This window comes from Eptesicus fuscus, chromosome 6 (assembly GCF_027574615.1).
Source record: "Eptesicus fuscus isolate TK198812 chromosome 6, DD_ASM_mEF_20220401, whole genome shotgun sequence".
In the NCBI taxonomy this organism is placed as follows: domain Eukaryota; kingdom Metazoa; phylum Chordata; class Mammalia; order Chiroptera; family Vespertilionidae; genus Eptesicus; species Eptesicus fuscus.
The window spans coordinates 66,092,860-66,113,140 of NC_072478.1; the positions used below are offsets into that span (position 1 = coordinate 66,092,860).

The 20,281-nt window shown below is 38.4% G+C and overlaps 1 protein-coding gene across 2 annotated transcripts in view; it reads right to left on the minus strand.

Annotated features, from left to right (window-relative positions):
• The window catches only part of HSPA4L (heat shock protein family A (Hsp70) member 4 like), a 49,373-nt gene that overhangs the window by 18,093 nt on the left and 10,999 nt on the right, over positions 1 to 20,281 (minus strand). For both annotated transcript variants that reach the window (XM_054717753.1, XM_028150473.2), the window contains exons 4-14: positions 19,104 to 19,244; positions 18,621 to 18,743; positions 16,536 to 16,635; positions 16,069 to 16,202; positions 13,014 to 13,258; positions 12,813 to 12,889; positions 11,207 to 11,358; positions 9,964 to 10,076; positions 7,087 to 7,220; positions 4,236 to 4,435; positions 232 to 327 (exon numbers count right to left, since the gene is read on the minus strand). In XM_054717753.1, coding sequence (XP_054573728.1) covers positions 232 to 327; positions 4,236 to 4,435; positions 7,087 to 7,220; positions 9,964 to 10,076; positions 11,207 to 11,358; positions 12,813 to 12,889; positions 13,014 to 13,258; positions 16,069 to 16,202; positions 16,536 to 16,635; positions 18,621 to 18,743; positions 19,104 to 19,244 — 1,515 coding nt within the window. The remainder of the gene's footprint in view (positions 1 to 231; positions 328 to 4,235; positions 4,436 to 7,086; positions 7,221 to 9,963; positions 10,077 to 11,206; positions 11,359 to 12,812; positions 12,890 to 13,013; positions 13,259 to 16,068; positions 16,203 to 16,535; positions 16,636 to 18,620; positions 18,744 to 19,103; positions 19,245 to 20,281) is intronic.

Here is a 20,281-nt window from a genome sequence, read left to right on the forward strand (position 1 = left end):
ATTTATTACTGATGGACACAGACAATAAGGTGGTGAAGGTTTGGGGTAGGGCAGGAACTGGATGGAGGGGGGCAATGGGGGAATAATGGGGGGCATCTGTAATACTCTCAACAATAAATATTTTAAAAATCAAAAAATCAAGTGTATTAAAAACATGCATTATAAAGTAAATACATAAACTTGAATTATTCAATCCCCATAAGACACAAGCATAGAAATAGTAAAACAAACCTTTGTTTTGGCTCCTGTATGATCAATTTCCTCTTCTGGGGTGTGCTCAGCATGACATTTTTGATGACCTTCTTCTTGGTCAACCTGCATTTTATCCTGAAAAGAAAATAAGTAATTGATAGTATTTGTAGTGTCTATTTTTTTTTTTTTAATAAACAGCATATCAGAGTTCAAGTCTGTTTTGAACTATGTAAACAGTAAAATAGAAGCTTGTTTTCAATCATGAGAATAACTACAAATAACAGGTAATTAAAATGAAAAGATCTATTTGATGCTGTGAATAAATCTTGTTTGATTCACCTGTGGCAAAAACACACACATAATAAATGGAAAAATTTCAAGTCAAATTCGCAAAAGGAAGCTTACAAACAAGAACAACAAAAAACCCTATTAAATTTCACATGAAAAATGTCAATAAAGAACTTAATGTGGGAAAATGAAGTGAAAAAGATAAAAAATTTATGTTACTTCATAAATTCAATAGTATTTTGAAATGTAGTAAAATACTCAAGGAAATACAGCAAAATTGTCAAAGTGGATGTCTCTGAATTATTATAACATAAACTTAAAATATTTTTATGTCTAAAAGACAAACTTTCAACCAGTTAAGGATGCCAAAATGGACTCTATTTGGCAAATAATACTAAGTATTAAATTTTTCTGGTTTTAAAAATCTTATCCTTGACTGTCCTTCCAAAGAGAAGAAAGCTTAGAATTCAGGAATCAGTATAATTAAGGTCTTTTAATATATCTGGAGTTAAGCATATACAGGATAATCAGAAGGCTATCTTTAATAAAAAAAAATAAGTTTATTTGTGCCAAAGAGAAAAACAAGTTGTAAGTGTTATTTGTCAATAAAAGGACAATTATTTCTGTTATTTCAACTCCCCCTGCACCTTCTAAGTGTACATTTTCTCCAAGCCTGTGATTGAGAATAGGTGAAAAAAGTGACACTGGTGCTCTGGCTGGTGCTCAGTGGTTAGAGCATGCAGGAGGCAACCAATCAATGTGTTTCTCTGACACAGATCTCTCTCTCTCTCTCTCTCTCTTCTCTCTCTCTCTCTCTCTCTCTCACCACTCTCTCTAAAAATAAATGGAAAAAATATCCTCAGGTAAGGATTAAAAATAACAAAACAAAAAGTGACAGTGGTGAGTTGCTGAAATGTAGGAAGACACAATTACATTATTTACTCCATTTCTTGTAATACTAAGAAAAGATGCTGCCAATTAAAAGGCCAAAATGCTTTATCACTTGGCATTTTTGTTTTATACTTATTCAAAGAGCCCTACTAGTGTGTATCCTATATAATAATAGACAAATATGCAAATTGACCATACCTCCGACACACCCACAAGCCACGCCCACAAGCCACACCCACCATCCAATCAGAGCGAGCATGCAAATTAACCCAAACCAAGATGGCTACAGCCACAGAGAGCAAGGTTTCCTAGGTAACAGAGGAAGCCAAGCTTTCCACCTGCCCTTTCCAGGCCTAAGCCTCCATTCAAGCTACAAAGTTTCAATTATAGAAGGTAAACAAATTCAAACAAATGGCGGCAGAATGGAGCTTGAGAGAGCAGGCCAGGGTTGCCGCTGGCAACAGGGGAAGCAAAGCTTTCCACACACCCTGGCCGGGCCCACCCGCTTAAGGCAACAAAGTTTCAATTATAACCCCAACACAAATGGCTTCGGGCCTTGGAGGGAGCCCCAGGCTTGGCTCTGCTCCAGGCTACAAAGTTTCAATTGTAGAAGGAAAATAAATTCCAGATACCAGGGCCTCCGCTTGCGTTGCCAGGGGGCGTGGCCGGCCTGCAAACCACCACAGGCCCCTTGCTCAGGCCACCCCACGCCCCAAGGGTACCCCACCCTGATCAGGGACACCCTTCAGGGCAAACCAGCTGGCCCCCACCCCTGTACCAGGCCTCTATCCTATCTAATAAAAGAGTACTATGCAGATTGATCATCACTGCAACACACAATATAGCTGCCCCCATGTGGTCAAAGATCCTGCCCCCATGTGGACACAGGATGGCCACCACAAGATGGCCAGCAGGAGAGGGCAGTTGGGAGGCACCAGGCCTGCAAGGGAGGGCAGTTGAGAGGGACCAAGCCTGCAAGGGAGGGCAGTTGGAGGTGATCAACCCTGCAGGAGAGGGCAGTTAGGGGTGACCAGGCCAGCAGAGGAGGGAAGTTGAGGGCAAACAGGCTGGCAGCAGAGTGGTTAGGGAGTGATCAGGCTGGCAGGCAGAAGCAGTTAGGGGCAATCAGGAAGGCAGGCAAGCAAGCAGTTGGGAGCCAGCAGTCCTGGATTGTGAGAGGCAGGCAGAAGCGGTTAGGGGCAATCAGGAAGGCAGGCAGGCAAGCAGTTGGGAGCCAGCAGTCCTGGATTGTGAGAGGGATGTCAGACTGCCCGTTTAGGCCCGATCCCTGGGATCGGGCCTGATCGGGCCTAAACGGGCAGTCGGACATCCCTTGAGGGGTCCCAGATTGGAGAGGGTACAGGCTGGGCTGAGAGGGTACAGGCTGGGGTACAACCTCCCTCCGTGCACGAATTTCGTGCACTGGGCCTCTAGTATATTTATACATCTAAAGGCAAATTAACCAAATAAATTGGTTAAGATAGTTCTAAAACTTGTTCACATTCAGAAACCAATGCTTCTGAAAATCATTCAATTAATTTGTTAATGTATGTATTTTTCTACATAATAATGTCCTTTGTGCCATCAAGACCATTAGCAAGTGACCTATCATTTGTTTAAAAAATTGCTCCAGTGTAGGTCTCTAATATCTCTATACAGTAGGTAGTTGGGTTATGTTGGAGATCCATTCCTACGACGCGATGTTACGTGATTTTCGCCGTAAGTTGGAACCCACCTACATAAGCATCTATGTCACTCACATGGAGCACATACACAGCAGTAATGAAGTGAAACAGTAAAAAAAATTTAAAAGAAAGATAGCAATTCCTGACCTTTACTTGTGGTAAATAAATAATAAAAAACATAAAGCACATATGTACATACGTCGAAATGACAGAATTTTTTTTTTTTTAATAAATAAACTAGAGGCCCGGTGCATAACATTTGTGCACTGGGGGTGGGAAGGGCCCTCAGCCCAGCCTGCACCCTCTCGCAGTCCGGGACCCCTTGCTCCTTATGGCCCACCTGCAGCGGAGGCAGGAGAAGCTTCTGCCACCACCACTGAGCTCATCAGCCATGAGCCCGGCTTCTGGCTGAGTAGTGCTCCCCCCGTGGGAGCACACTGACCACTAGGGGGCAGCTCCTGCATTGAGCATCTCCCTCCTGGTGGTCAGTGTGTGTCATAGCGACCGGGCAATTCCACCATTCCATTTGTATATTAGGATTTTATTATATAGGATGGGAGATGGCAATGTAACCACGAAATGACGTACGTCGAGTCCGATGTAACCCGAGGACTGCCGATATATAAAAGCCTAAGTGACTGTTACCACCGAACAACTGGAACGACTGGTTGACCAGTCGCTATGACATGCACAGACCACCAGGGGCAGACACTCAATGCAGGAGTTACCCCCTAGTGGTCTGTGTGCTCCCACAGCCAACCTCCTGTGCCCCCCACCCCGCCTGCCAACCTCCCGCAGCCCTTCCCCCCTGCTGGCCGATCTTCCCAATAGGCCCCTATTGGGGGGCCGGCCGGCCAACCTCCTGGGGTCCCTCCCCCTGGCCGGCCAGCCTCCTGTGGCCCCTCTGCCCCCGGCCGGCCAACTTCCCTCGGCCCCTCCCCCCGACCAGTCGGCCCCATCGGCCCCAATCAAGGGGCTGGCCAGCCAACCTTCCATGGTCCCTCCCCCTGGCGTTGCAGGGCCAGGATGAGCAGGAGCGGCAGGCGGTGTTGGACTGCCGGTTTTGGCCCAATTCCTACAGCCCATGCTCAGGGACCCCCACCCGTGCACGAATTCATGCACCAGGCCTCTAGTACTATATATTTAATTAGAGGAATTTGAAACAGAATTTTTACATACCACATCATCTTTGCTTTCATCCTTAAATGAAGTTTCTGTCTCCATAGGACCATCGATGTGATCCCCTTCTATATTTTGCTTCTCAATTACTGATGCACTAGCCACACTGAAGATTCCATGGATGTTAATGCGAACTTTAACCTTCACTTTAGCACTATCACCATCAGACTGTGGAAAAACATTCTGAATAGTGAAGCTCCCTTAAAGAAAAAAGAGCTTTGATCAATACATGGGCCTCAGATTAACTCATTCAATTCATTCAATTCAGTAATTTGACTATCATCTTTTCAATGCTGACAAATAATTGTAAAATTATTACCAAATCCAGGTTAATTACTACAGGACAGGTATTTTCCCCAAATCATTTTCATATCTTAATAAATTTGGTATTAAGACTTACAAAGAGTAAGCAACCTGTCCAAAATCAACAATGCTAGAAAAAAGGAGAGATGGGATTTTAACCAAGGACAATCTGACTCAAGGCAATATAACTTTTAAGTACGTTTTTAATGCTCTAAAACCAAAATAAAATTCAAATTTCTGAGTTTGAAAACCAAATATAAAATTACCCCTTTTTGCTACAAGCTATGCAAATCATAATCATCTTGGTAATTGATAAATAAAATTACTTAAAATTTTCCTGGATTTTTTCCTATAGCAAAATTGCTGTTATTCAGTCACTAATACCTACAGAAGTCATATTAATTTTTCAAGCACAGTTACAAAGATTATCTTTGTAGATAACCAGAGAAATTTGACTATGGATTGTATAGTAAACAGTATTATTCCAAAAATAAATTTCTTGGGTATGATAATGTCTTTATGTAAGAGAATGTTCTTCTTAAGATACCTATGGCATATAATTAGTGGTGAGTTGTTGTGATATCTATGCCTTACTTTCAAACAGTTTGTCAAAAAGTGTATGTATCTGTGAGGTTAGCAACTGGATCTAGGTGAATATATGGTGTTCACTAAACAGGCGATTGCCAGCCAGTGGGGTCCACGGACCACTGGTGGTCCATGAGGTCCGAAAGGTTGGCGACTGCTGCACTAAACTATTCCTTCAATTTCTTATAGCTTTGCAATTTTTCAAAATTAAAATGGTAGAGGGATAAAACACAAATGACGAAAGATTTACCATTAAGTCATTAAGTCATCATTTTGATATAGAGATATTTATAGATCATGCAATTATTTGGAATTATTTATAACTTAAGGCAAATGTAAAAATAAATATGTAAGTACATTAAAGAATAAATTATGTAAGTAGAAAAAAAAAGAAATCTACCAATGCTGCCCTGGCCAGGTGGCTCAATGGGTTGGAGCATCGTCCTGTACACCAAAAGGTTGCGGGTCGATTTGCAGTCAGGACATATACCTAGGTTATAGGTTCAATCCTTGGTCAGGAGCAACTGATCAATGTTTCTTTCTCATATCAATGTTTCTTTCTCCCTTTCCCTTCCCCTCTCTCTAGAATCAATAAAAACATATCCTTGGGTGAGGATTAAAAAAAAAATAAATCTAATGTTTTATTTTAAAAAAATCTCAAATAATGATATCCGTAGTAGAGAAAGAATACTAGGCAGAAAAAATGAGTAGTAAACAATATGGTTGACCTGTGCTGTGGGTTGAATTATGCTCCCCTCCCTGCCCGTCATATATTGAAGTCCTACTGTCCAATACCTCAGAAGGAGACCTGATTTAAAGATAAGGTCTTCACAGAGGTTAATCAAGTTAAAATGAGGTTATCAGACTGGGCTCTAATCCAATGACTGGTATGTTTATTTGGAGACAGATATACAGAGAGAATGTCATGTGAACATGGCCACCTACAAGCCAAGGGAAGAAGCCTAGACTGGATGGATCCCTCCTTCTTAGTCCTCAGCTCTTTGATTTCAGACTTTTAGCATCCAGAACTGTGAGACAAAATTCTATTGTTTAAGCCACCCAGTTTGTGGTACTTTGTTAAAAAAATACCCTAGCAAATGAATACCACCTTCAATACTTAATATCTCCTGATTTAAATATTGTACTTGAAATATTTATAATGTTCCCTTTCTAGTCTGTCAATAAAAGCAATACATAGAGAATTTTAAAACTTAAGAATGATTCTTTCTCTCTTTTTTTGTTGTTAATCCTCACCTGAGGATATTTTTTCCATTGATTTTAAAAGAGTAGAAGGGACGGGGGAAGGAGAGAGAGAGAGAAACATCGATGTGAGAGAGACACGTTGATTGGTTGCCTCCCACAGGCACCCAGATAGGGGCTAGGAATCAAACTCCCAACCCAGGTAAGTGCCCTTAACCGGAATTGAACCCAAGACCATCTGGTGCACAGGCTGACACTTTAAAAAATGAACCATGTTGGCCAGAGCCCTTCTCTTCTAAATGATATAAAATCATGATATTTTAAAATATTTTTTAGGAAGATTACCAACTAAAATGGATACTATAGTCTCCTATTCTCACTTTCATATCAATTCAATGATACTCTTTCTATTTGCCACCAGTGAGCATAAGTTTAAAATCAGAATATATAGTAAGTCTGGCAGCACAATTTCAATTTACTGATTAGACTTTTTCCATAAAAAATAATCCTTACCCAAACCTTTTAGGCCAATTACAGAACACTTTAAATATAAATGTCAAAATAAAAATATATTCAAACTTTGCTGTTATTCTAGAAATCAACTCTGAGCACTAACAAAGTACATGTTCAGAAAAAGATATGGAATAGCTTTCTTTTAAAATCCAGTGCTGGCATAGCTTAACTATCAACTTATTTGTTTCCTTAATTCAAACATTAACATATTATTTACAAAAATAAAAAATGCATGAAAACTTTCTCTTACCAATTCTTGGATCAGGATAAGGCACTTCATGTAAATTAGTATAAAATGCTTCTAGCTCAAATGGTTCCTTCTTGTGGAAAGTAATGACCTTTGAGAATGGAGCAGGATGGTTCTTACAGAATACTTCACATTCCCTAACATGGAGTGAGAAAACATGCAGTTTAAAACAAATAGAAAGTTGCCTATGAAAATAATTAGAGAATCCACCTCATTTTTAATTCATAAGTAGCAATTATAAAGGCCTCTTTCCATGCACAAAGTATAGAAAAATAAATTGTTTGTACTATTAACCTGGATTTTGACCGGCTTATGGCTCAAAGATTTTAGAATGTCTGTCATAATAATAGTGCCAATAAAAAAAAAAAGTTCCTGAGAATAGGTATATGTTAAGGCTAATGCAGAGAGATTGTTTTTTTTTTTGTTGTTGTTGTTGTTGTTTGTTTTTTGCTTACATCTAAGGACCAAATCCTACCCATTAGTTTCCAAAATACTTGTCATATGGAACTTTTTTTATTCTAGCTTCTTTAAAAAGGAACTTTTATTTGAAAAGAATTTCAAAATTACAGAATTGTGCAAGAATAAACACAGGACAAGTAACACCTATATAAATATTTTTACCTAGATTTGCTACTATTAACATTTTAACCTCATTTGTTTCATAATTTGAGTGTACACACACTGTCAATGTATGTGTATATTTTTTTCTGAAACAATTGAGGCTATTACATACATTTATGGCCATTTACCTTAAATGCTTCAATGTGTATTTCCTAATAGGAATATTCTCTAATATAACAACAGTACAACTGTCAACTTTATAAATTTACACTGATACTTTAATATATAATCCATATTTCAATTTTTTAAATTGATGTAATAATGTCATTTGTAGTATTTTCTTCTCTAAAGTACAGGCAATTTAAAAACCTACAAAGCAATTCCTATTCATTAAGTAGTGTAACAGTTTTATAACTGTTGTTTACAGTGTCCCAGAAACATATTCTTTTAAAAAATATATATATTTTTATTGATTTCAGAGAGGAAGGAAGAGGGAGAGAGAGACAGAGACATCAATGATGAGAGAGAGTCACTGATTGGCTGCCTCCTGCACAATCCCACTGGGGATCGAGCCCACAACCCGGGCACGCGCCCCTGACCGGAATCAAACCCAAGTCCACAGGCTGATGCTCCATCCACTGAGCCAAACCAGGTAGGGCCAGAAACACATTCTTCAATACATAGCATCATCCTATTAAGTAGGCAAGGTTTAAAATTTTCACATTCATGGACCATTTCTCTATCCTAGTATTCAAGAACCTACTACCTTCTATTTTCTTATTGTGGTCACTAAGATATATTTACTTTAAAATTTAACTTTGCATATATTTTCTTTCTTTTAAATCTTTATCGTTGAGAGTATTACAGATATACACCTTTATTTCTCCATTGCCCTCCTCCACCTGGTTCCGGCCCCAAGCCAAGTCTTCAACACCCTATTGTCTGTGTCCATATATATAATCTCTATATATAAAAGGCTAAGCAACCGTCCAACCGTCTGACCAGCCGGTAGGTATGATGCGCACTGACCACCATGGGGCAGACACTCAACGCAGGAGCTGCCAAGCTGCGGTGACTTGGCAGCGACAGTTCTTGGGTGACGCACCCCAAAACGAGAGAGGAGTAATCCTGATTCCTCGCGGGGCTGCGCAATTCCACCTTCGGCCATTGGTTATATTGTTCCTGGGGCACTGTCGGCCCCGAAGCTGGTTTACTGCACATTTGCGTTCCACACCCTGTACGACAGCAACTTTGCAGAATTCCCTCTCGTACTCCAGGACCCCTCAGAGGATGTCAGAGAGCCCGTTTCAGCCCGATTCCTGCAGGCCAGGCCAAGGCACCCCACCTGCTGGAGGGACCCCGCTCACTCCGCAGACGCTCTTCGAGCCGTGGTGCCACCCCAGGTGCAGCCAGCCAGGGAGGGACTGCAGGAGATTGGCTCCAGGGCATGCCCGGCCCATCTGGTCCAGTCCCACCCTGCCAGCCATTTCCTAATTAATTTCCTTTCAATGTACACGAATCTGTGCACCAAGTCACTAGTATGCATATAAGTACTTTGGTTAATCTCTTCCTGCCCCTCCTCCCCTTTCCCTCTGAGATTTGTCAGTCTGCTCCATGTTTCCATGCCTCCGGCTCTATTTTAATCATCAGTTTATTCTGTTCATTAGATTCTTTGTTCATTTATTTTGATTTTTAGATTCAATTGCTGACATATATTTATTGCCATTTGATATTGTTCATATTTGTTATCTTTCTTCTTACTAACTTGTTTTTTCTTACAGTTTTTAAGGTTCTCTCTCTGTCTTGATCCTTAGGTATTTTAATAATAATGTGTCTTGGTGTGGGCCTCCTTGGGTTCCTTTTGTTTGGGGGCCTCTGTGCTTCCTGGACTTGTAAGTCGATTATTTTCATGAGGTAGGGGAAGTTTTCTGTCATTATTTCTTCAAATAGGTTTTCAATATCTTGTTCTCTCTCTTCTCCTTCTGTCACCCCCATAATTCGAATGTTGGTACACTTGAGATTGTCCCAGAGGCCCTTTATACTATCTTCATATTTTTAGATTATTTTTTTCTTTTTGCTCTTCTGATTGGGTGTTTTTTGCTTCACAACCAAAAGGTTGCTGGTTTGATTCCTGGTCACATACCTGGAGTTTCGGGCTCAATCCCCAGTAGAGGGTGTACAGAAGGCAGCTGATCTATGGTTCGCTTTCACATCAATGTTTGTTTCTTGTTTCTTTCTCTCATTCTCTCTCTTCCTCTCTCCCTCTCCCTCTCCCTCTCTCTGCAATAAAAAACACAAACATATTAAAAAGTAACTTACCCAGACCCAGTTCCATCTTCAAAAGAGGTCTTCCATCGTAATGTGATTGAGTAGGGAACAATGTCCGTTATGGAAAACTCACGCACTTTAAATGCTGGTGAGAGAATCGCACACTGCCAATAAAATGTACATCATATTTAAATCAACAAACACAAAGCACGCACTAGATCACCCTTGATTAAACTGCTTAATAAAGTCGTTGCAATAAAATTGTTACATTTTAAAATTACTGTTTAACCTTTTGCACTCGGATGTCGAGTGTGACTCGACACGGTTAGCATTGGTAGCAGCTCTTTTTATACTCTTTGAATGTATCAATAATTTAAAATATAAAAAATCCAAATAAATAAGTTTGTATGAAAAGAAACTCCAGTTTTTTATTCTACTGCTGCACTTTGTAAAATCTGGGGTATTTAAAAAATTAAATCCTGAGTAGAATAAAGGAATCGAGAAAAAAATCAAGCGAGTGCAAAGGGTTAATGGTAAAACTAGTTAAAATTTAAAAGTGTTGCCCAGCTGTGATTCAGTGGCTAAGTGTTTGACCTATGAATCAGGAGATCACAGTTCGATTTCCAATCATGGAACTTGCCTGGGTTGCAGGCCCAATGCAGTAGGGCGTGCAGGAGGCAACTGTTCCATGATTTTCTCTCTCTCTCTTCCTCTCTAAAATCAATAAAAAAAAATATATATATATTTTTTTAATAAAAGTGTCAGAGTACTTTTACTGTGACCTTACAAAAATTAATACAAAAATATTTTAAAACCCCCAAAAATAATTTTAATGGGAATAATTATATGGATTCATAAAATAAATGTTATAGAGTTATAGACATACTGTTTTATGATAGTGTAAAATTATAAATAGCTTGGCTGGTGTGGCTCAGTTGTTGAGTATCGATCTTTGAACCAGGAGGTCACGGTTCTTCTGGTCAGGACACATACCCAGGTTGCAGGCTTGATTTCTGGTAAAGGGCCTGCAAGAGGCAACCAATCAATGATTCTCTCTCATCACTGATGTTTCTATTTCTCTCTCCATCTCCCTTCTTTTCTGAAATCAATAAAGATATACTTAACAAAAATAAAAAATAGGAAAGACATAAGACTTACTTTTCAGGAATAATTTCAATTTACTTTTAGCCTATTGACAAGTGGTTAGACCAGATAATATTTAAACTCCTTTTAGGTCAGTCACCATATTTCTGGAAAAATACACATTCCAAAATAAAACTAATATTAATCATACCTGTAATGCACATCCTCTTGCAACAGCTTCATCAGCATTTAATGTGGTACTTATGTCTTTAAGAAAGAATTTAGTGATTTGTTCCTTTACTGCAGGAATTCGAGTTGCTCCTCCTACAATTTCTATACTACTTATGTCTTCACGCTGTAAGTCTGGAAAGCAAAATGTGTTTGAGAAAAATAAGGTAATCTTTGTAACAATGTAAAAAGTAGACCTTGGAAAGTACTTTATTAAAAAGTGAATATTTCATTTGCTTAAAACAAGAATAAAAGGAAAGAAGATGGGCAAATAAAAGGCGAAATTTAATAAATACTATCTATGTGTCAGGCACTGCACTTGGTGACGGAGTGACAATAAGAACAAGCCCCTCATGGACTTTACTTATTTACTTATTTTTACTGATTTCAGAGAGGAAGGGAGAGATAGAAATATCAATGACTGAGTGGCTGCCTCCTTCATGCCCCCTACTGGGGATCGAGCCCACAACCCGGCATGTGCCCTTGACTGGAATCGAACCTGGGACCCTTGAGTCCGCAGGCCGATGCTCTATCCACTGAGCCAAACCAGCTAGTGCCTCATGGGCTTTAAAAGGACTCTCTAAAGTCCTTCAATGTTTTATCTTTCACCTCCTGAATCCACACAGAAAGCAATTTTTTTAAAGGGCAAAATACACTTCTTTCCTTGGGAACAGTTTTCAATGAGAATTTTTTCCACAGAAGGTACTTTTAATTATTACCAAAAATTTTAACAACAAGCAACATATTCCCATTTCTACTTTTTAAAAAAATTAATCCTCACCTGAGGATATTTTTCTACTGATGTTTAGAGAGAGTGGAAGGAAGGGAGGAGAGGTAGAGAGAAAGGGAAACATTGATGTGAGAGACACATAGCTTACTTGCCTCCTGCATGTGCCCCGACCACAACTGGGGAGACCAGAACCGAGGATTGAGTCTGCAACTGAGTTACGTGCCCTTGTTCGGAATCAGACCCTTCAATCTACAGGCCAATGATCCCACTGAGCAAAACCAGCTAGGGGCCCATTTTTTCTTTACTTTCATCTTAGAAATCTTCTAAACACCTCAGTTTTTACTAGCTTTAGTTTTATGATATAAACAATAAAATGAACCAGGATAAGTTCTCAAAAACCCAGATTTCTACTACCTTATTTTTATGAATAAAGAGTGAGTCATAATCTCCTCCTCTAAAATGAGGAATACAAATCTTCAAAAAAAAAAAAAAAGATGAAGGTTTATAGTTTTATCATTTCCAACACCAGAGATTTTCAACCGTTTTCCTCTCATAGCACATATAAACTAATTACTAAAATTCTGTGGCACACCAAAATTATATTTTTTGCCGATCTTACAAAAAAATAGGTATAATTTTGATTCATTCACAGTGGATGGTTATTGTTGTGCTGGCTGTTGTCATTTTTTTTATTTGATAATCTAAGGGAAATAAATGTCATTGTCCCTGATTAAATAGTCAGGTATCATATGTTTTAAAAATTCTTGCAGCATACCGGCTAAAAATCGCTGTCCTATACCATTCAAATGAATAATACCATGCTACAGTTTCCATGGTTAGTCCAATAATCTCCACTTACTAGCTTGTTCCAGTACTGCTTTTAATGGTGGTTCAACTCTGGCAAAGAGGGAAACACATAATTGTTCAAATTGAGCCCTGTGGAAAATGAAATGAAATTCACTATTTTGAGACATAAAAATCAAGCATATCTTCTAAAATAACAGAATCTAAACATTATAAAATAAGCAAACACTTTTCCAACTGAAAACATACATGGTACCTGTTCATTTTACTAGAAACATCAAGATCATTCATGAAACACTCGATGTTCAGTGGAAGATCTGACGCATTTGCACTCATTAGCTTCTTTAGTTTTTCACATTCCTGATATAAACGCAACAAGGCTCGAGCATTTTCTTTCACATTTATCTTATATTTGGTCTTGAACTCATCACAGAAGTAGTCTACTAAAGCCTCATCAAAGTTCCTGCCACCCAAATATGGATCAAAGGTAGTAGCCAATACCTGTTTAATTGAAAAACCAGAACAGAATTTTCAGAAATATAGATGTTTTGAAACAAACAAACAAAAATACCCTCTTAAAATTAAAATAAAATCAAACCCAAAAAACTTGTCAAAAATCACTGGGGTACCAAATTTGAAGTCACTTATATCAATTATATTTAGCCAGGATATGTACTCACTCTGAATTATCTGCTTTAGGTTACAGATCAACATATCATAATCTCTAGCCCGGCCAGTGTGGCTCAGTGGATGAGCAACGACCTATGTATGAACCAGGAGGTTATGATTCGATTCCTGGTCAGGGCACATGCTCGGGTTGTGGGCTCAAATCCCAGTATAGGATGTGCAGGAGGCAGCCGATCAATGATTCTCTCTCATCATTAATGTTTCTATCCCTCTCTCTCTCTTCCTCTCTGAAATCAATAAAAATATATCTCTAATTCTGAAATAATTGAGTTACAACAACTAAAACTTTACCATTACACACTTTTTTATTCTATAACAGCATTAAACAGGTAGGCCAAAAACTAAGTTTAACAGAACAAAGAAATAGTAATAAATACATAACCAAAAATAAAGTAGCCAAGAAAAGCTGATCCAAAGATTAAACCTAAAATATACTATAATTGGTCAATTTATAGTTCAGGGAGTAGAACTTAAATTATTTTTTAAAAATGAGTCTATTTTTATAAAAATACAGAAAAACAAAAGAATACATGAGAACAAAAAAGAACACCAAAAAGTATGAAGAAGAATGACAAGAATTTGACATGGTAAGCATGCTGACCAATAAGCCCCAGCTAGCAATTAGGTGGAACAGGAATAGACAAGTCACAGAACTTCTTGAAGTCATAGGACCAAGATGTGTAGTCTCTCTCCCCACAGTAGAGAGCAGAAATGCCTACTTACAAAGTGCAGGGAAGGGCAGTTGGGGGCAAACAGGCAAACAGGGGAGGGCAGTTGGGAGTGATCGGGGCCAGCAGGGGAGGGCAGCTGGGGGTGACCAAGCTGCCAGGGGAGGGCAGTTGGGAGGGACCAGGCCTGCAGGGAAGGGCAGTTGGGGGCGACTGGGCAGGCAGGGGAGGGCAGTTGGGGGCCATTGGGCCGGCAGGGGAGGGCAGTTGGGGGCGATTGGGCAGGCAGGGGAGCGGTTAGACATCAATCAGGCTGGCAGAGGAGTGGTTAGGGGCGATCAGGCTGGCAGGCAGAGGCAGTTAGGGGCAATCAGGCAGGCAGGCAGGTGAGCAGTTAGGAGCCAGATTGGAAGAGGGCTGTCCAACTGCTGGTGTGGACCCGATCCCTGTGGGGTCCCAGATTGGAGAGGGTGCAGGCTGGGCTGAGGGAACCCCCCATCCCGTGCATGAATTTTGTGTACTGGGTCTCTAGTCTATTGATAAACTTGCTTAATTAGACCTGCTTTCTGATTTAGCTAAACTTTTTCCAGCCCAGTGAAGCACCCCAACTTCTCTTTCAGGTAATTGTCAGCAGCAACACAGCAGTAAATATCAACATGAAGCAGATTATTATTGTAGATCACACAGGGAGAACAAAAGATAAAATATTTAACTGGAGCAGTGTTTGACTATATTCTGTGCAGTGAGAAAACCTGAAGTCATTTTCAAGGTCCACCATTTCTTACTTCTTTTCAGTCGGGTCAAGTTTCTAAACTTTCTAAATCTCCATTTTCTGGCTAATGAAAAGAAAATAGGATTCCACCAAGACTCCTGTCTACCTACTCCAGGACATCTGTGAGGATCGAATGAGATTAGGCATGGGAAAATGCTTTACAGACATTTGGTTATAGTGTGAAATGTTTGCACCTGGCTATAAAGCAAGTTGTGTTCCTGGGCTGAAAAAACTGCAAGAAGGCTAGTAGTTGCTAGGGAGAGGAAGCCGGGCGTTGCTACATCATGTCATTACCTGGCACCCACAGCCACCATTTCCAGGCTGGGCTGGGCTGTGAGCCACATTTTGTGCTATGGGGTCTCGGCAGCAGCATTGGCTGCGATTTGGTGGGCTGTCACTCGGGTGGTGGGGCCTGTGTCCCACTTGGGAGAAGCCGAGTGTTGCTTTGTGGGCACCAGCTCTGTGGTGCCATTTCTCTGTAAATGGCCAGTGCGCGTCACAGCAGCTCCTCCGTTGAGCATCTCTCCCCTGGTGGTCAGTGCGTGTCATAGCGACCAGTTGGCAGTCAGACACTTAGCATATTAGCTTTTTATATATATAGGTAAGACAAAAGGCTCTAAAAGGTGTTGGATAACCCAAAGCATTTCATATTCTAGTCAATTCTATACATGTACATAATGGAGAAAATGTGTAAGTCTGGATAAGATAACCAATGTAAAAATAAATATAAAACCAAATACAGACTCTAAGAAAATAAGCATATACAAGTAAATAATGCCACATTGCAGAAAATTTTGATTAGGATTCTTGGATACAAAGGTTTCCAAAAACAATGGAATCATTTTTAAAAATGTTTCCTTATGTCTATTTATAGATAAATATGTAAAATTATCTGATAGCTAATGTAATACCTCAATAATACAAATAGCTAATGAATATTATAGTATCTACTATGTGGCATTCCAAGCATTTTGTATACATTAACTCATTTTGTCCCCAAAAGTTCTATGAGATAGTTACTAATGGTATCCCCAGCTGAGAAACCTAAGGTTTAGAGAGGTTACGTACCTTGCTCAAGTTCACAGTTTTCATGGATTTTTAAATCCAGACATTAAGGTTCTCTACATGGTCTTAAATGCTCTGAACCATTAAAGCTAAATATTGCAAATCACTTATTTACTTACTTTAAGTTTTCCTTTGTTAAAAGCACAAAGTGAGACTTGGTAGGCAGAATGTCCCATATCAATAAATACTACATTTCTTGGTTTCTCATCTAACGGGGGAAGATCCTGTTTATAAATTCCATATGCTAGTGCAACTGTGTAAGAACAAAGAATTAGGTTACTTTCAGTATAGCAGTCATGTGGAAACAGATAAATCACTTTGATACTATACACTTTAATACACAGTAGAGTAATACAAATTATTAATTTCAAATTAACTTAACTTCATAATTTGCTTAATTAATATTTTTAATTTTATTTTTTCTTTACTCATCTATAACTCTTGAAGATTAATGATTCTTATAGCCAATGTAAAACATGCCAAACTTTTATACTTCAAAATGCAAAGCTTACAAGAACCAGTACATAACAGTTTTTAAAAAGTAACAGTATTTTTTGACAGTAATTTCAAACAGCGAAGTGCTCACCTGCAGTAGTTTCATTCATCAATCTTAAACAATTTAAACCTGCAACCTGGGCTGCGGCCATCACAGATCTTCTCTCAGCATCAGTGAAAAAGCTAGGAATCTGATATTTAAAAACAACAATTAAGTATAGTAAATTTATGTAATATGTTTTACTTAAACATTTCATTAGCTGAAAATGTAAATTAATTACACTAAAATTTGTGTACAGCTTAAGGCAAAGAATGGTGTTCTAATGAAATAAATGAGAAAACATACTCTTCCACCCGCCCCCACCCCCCACCCCCCTGTGTAACTTGCTCCAGTGCCTGCAGACTATGGTTCAAGGTCACAGTTTGCTCTGGCATGGGGCACTATGAGAGACCCAGGGGGACAGGCATTGTTTTCTTTTTTTTAAGTTTGGCTATTCTATATCATAAAATGTGACCTAAAGTACAAACAATTGTAAAGCAACGAATAATATGGAATAATACTACAGGACTTCCAAAATATGTTAGTCTAAATCCTTCTTATGTTGGTTTGACCTATGAAAAAATATTAGTTCATCTAATATACAACATGGGCTCTGTAGTTTATAATATTGTATCATGGAAATTTTGTAAGAAAGTAGGTCAGGTGCTCTCATCACACACAAAAAAAATAAAAAAAAAGGTAACCATATGAGGAGGTGAATATGTTAATTTTAATTAGCTTGACAGCACTAATCATTTCACTATGATATGAAAGCATCACACTGTACAGCTTATAAAACCAACAAGTTTTATCTTTAAAAAGGCACAAGGGAATATGTTTATTATATTGACAGTGATGATGGTTTTATCGGTATATGCATATGTCAAAACTTTAGAAAGTATACATATTAAATATATCCAATTTATCATTAAAACAAAATCTCTTCTTTCTGATACAGAATATTCACAGTTTCAAAGTCCCATGTGGGAGTTTTCAACCTTTGAGATACAATGTTCAAGCCCTAGAGGTGGGAAAGTCAGTGCTCCCTGGAAAGATTCTTAGGAAGAAGTGGCATTTACAGAAGCCACTAATCACATACATTAACTGTATTTTTTACAAGATTCATTGATTATCATGAATGACTTTTGGGAACCTCTCTCCTGAACTTTACCAAATAAGGTAATTTCTTTTTAATCTAAAAGTAAAAATGGAGCCCAAGCCAGTAGTTTTGCTCAGTGGATAGAGCGATTGGCCTGTGGACCGAAGGGTCCTGGGTTCGATTCCATTCAATGGCATGTAACTCCGTTACAAGCTTGATCCCTGGCCCTAGTCAGGGCTCATATGGGAGGCAACCAATCGATTTGTCTCTCTCACATCGACATTTTCCTCTCTGTGTTTCGCCCTCTCCCTTCCACTCTCTATAAAATAAAATAAAAATCAATGGATAAATATCCTTCGGTGAGGATTAACAACAACAAAAAAGTAAAACTGGATTTAAGTTTATTTACTGGATAAGGGCAGAAACAATAAAGAAAGGAAAGAAAATCATTTTAATATAACATTAATACAGGATGCTTCCCTTATTCACAGTTTTGCTTTCCATGGTTTCAATTACCCATGGTCAACCAAGTTCTGAGAATACTAAAGGGAAAATACCAGAAATAAACAATTCATAAGTTTTAAATTGTATGCTCTTCTGAGTAGTGTGATGAAATCTAGTATTATCCTGCTCTGTCCTGCCTGGGTGAATCATCACTTTGTCCCGAGTATCCAGGCTGTATACACTATCTGCCCAGGGGCCTACATAGTGGCCACCTTGGTTATCATACTGACTGTTGTGGTACCACAGTGCTTGTGTTCAAGTCACCCTTATTTTACTTCATAACGGCCCCAAAGTGCAAGAGTAATGATGCTGGTAATTCGAATATGCCAAAAAGAAACTGTAAAGCGCTTGCTTTCTTTAAGTGAAAAGGTATATATGCATACAAAAAATCATAGTACAGATACAGGGTTTAGTATTATCATGGTTTGAGGCATCCACTAGGGGTCTTGGAACTTAACCCCCATGCATAAGGAAGAACTATAGTGCCCTAGAAAATAGGATTCAAGAGTACTCATTACTGAAGTAAAACTTACTGATATCACACAGTCAGCTACTGGTTTCTTTAAAGCATTTTCTGAAGTCTCTTTAAGCTTAGCCAACAGCATTCCAGTAACTTGCTCAATAGCAAAAGGTCTCTCTTCTTCTAGGTACCGCACCTGAAACCAAAAGTTGAGAGATTTTTATTGAGTCATTTATTCATCCAATAAATATTCTTTGAAAATCTCCACTATACATGCTGGATATACAACAGTGAAAAAGGCAAAGTCCTTGCTCAAGGAAGTTATATTCCAAAAGGACTGTTCTAGTGTTATAATCTCTTAGTTCTGAAGTTTCAGTGCCTAACACATTGTTACAAGCAAATTACTTGCAAAAGTGTCTTTACCTGTTACATATCCTTACCTCCCACAAAAGCAATTTTTATCATTCAATTTCCTAGCTAACAATAAAGAAGAAAAATATGGTATCTGGTTACTTTAATTCAAATATATGTTTGTATTCCGGGAATATAAACTTACCTTAATTCCTGCACTTCCATTAGGCATTTTCTGCAGCTCATAGGGAATCCTGATCCTTTCAGTTTGCACAATAGGATCATCAAATGATCGTCCATGAAGCTTTTTGAAGCCATGAATTGTATTTCTTACATTTGTGACTATCTGTTGGCAGTAAACACTTTATCAATTACTTAATAAATGAAAAATAAACACTATGCTAATACTTGAGAACCACTAAGTCTCTTTATCCTACACATCCAAGTGCAGAATTACACACATTCATTCATTTTTCTGGTTTCCTACTAATAGTAAAATTACACAATGAGAACATATGCATGTAAACTATCCCCCCCCCCCCAATATTCCTCCTTTCCTAGGAAAGTTAGATATAAAATTACTGTCTTCAAAAAAGAAAGAATAAAATTTAAATATTTTTCAGATAATAAAACCTATCTATAACTTGTGTCTGGTTCCCCTCAACACTTTTGCTCTAGTACAGCGATTTTCAAGTGGTGTGCCACAAGAATTTTTAAAAAATGAAATACCTGATAATTTAGTCAGGGGCACTGACCTCCTTTTCCCTTAGATTGTCAAATAAAAAATGACAACAGCCAACGTGACAATAGCAATCAAGTGTGAATGCCTTGTCTTGAACCATAAATATATAGGTCATATAATAGAGTTGCATCTAATTGTGTTTGATTGGTTATTTCGTGGTACTAGAACTCCTTATATACAAGTATAGGCACCTGAGTTTTTTTTTAAAAAATCACTTTGGAGCAATAGGGTAGGTAATCATTATTATTATTATTTTTGTAAATAAATCAAAATTATATCTTTTTTTGTCAGATTGGCAAAAAATATTTTTTTGGTGTCCCACAGAATTTTAGTAATTAGTTTATGTGTGCCATGAGATGAAAAAGGTTGAAATCGCTGCCCAAGGAAATTAGTATCTTTGATTTCTCTTATTTCTTTCCAATTTCATTTGTTTTTATTTAATATGTTTTTTTATTGTCCGATCTTTCTTTTCCTCTGAATACGTAATTCTTTATGAAATTTCTCATGTACTACTATGTTGCTTCCATTGCAACGAATTGCTCCTAGGCTTGTGAATTAAAACTCTTTCCATGAAGCATGGTGCTACGTTAAAGTGCTAACTAGTAAATGGCTTGTACTTTGATAAAGCAATTTTTTCTTTA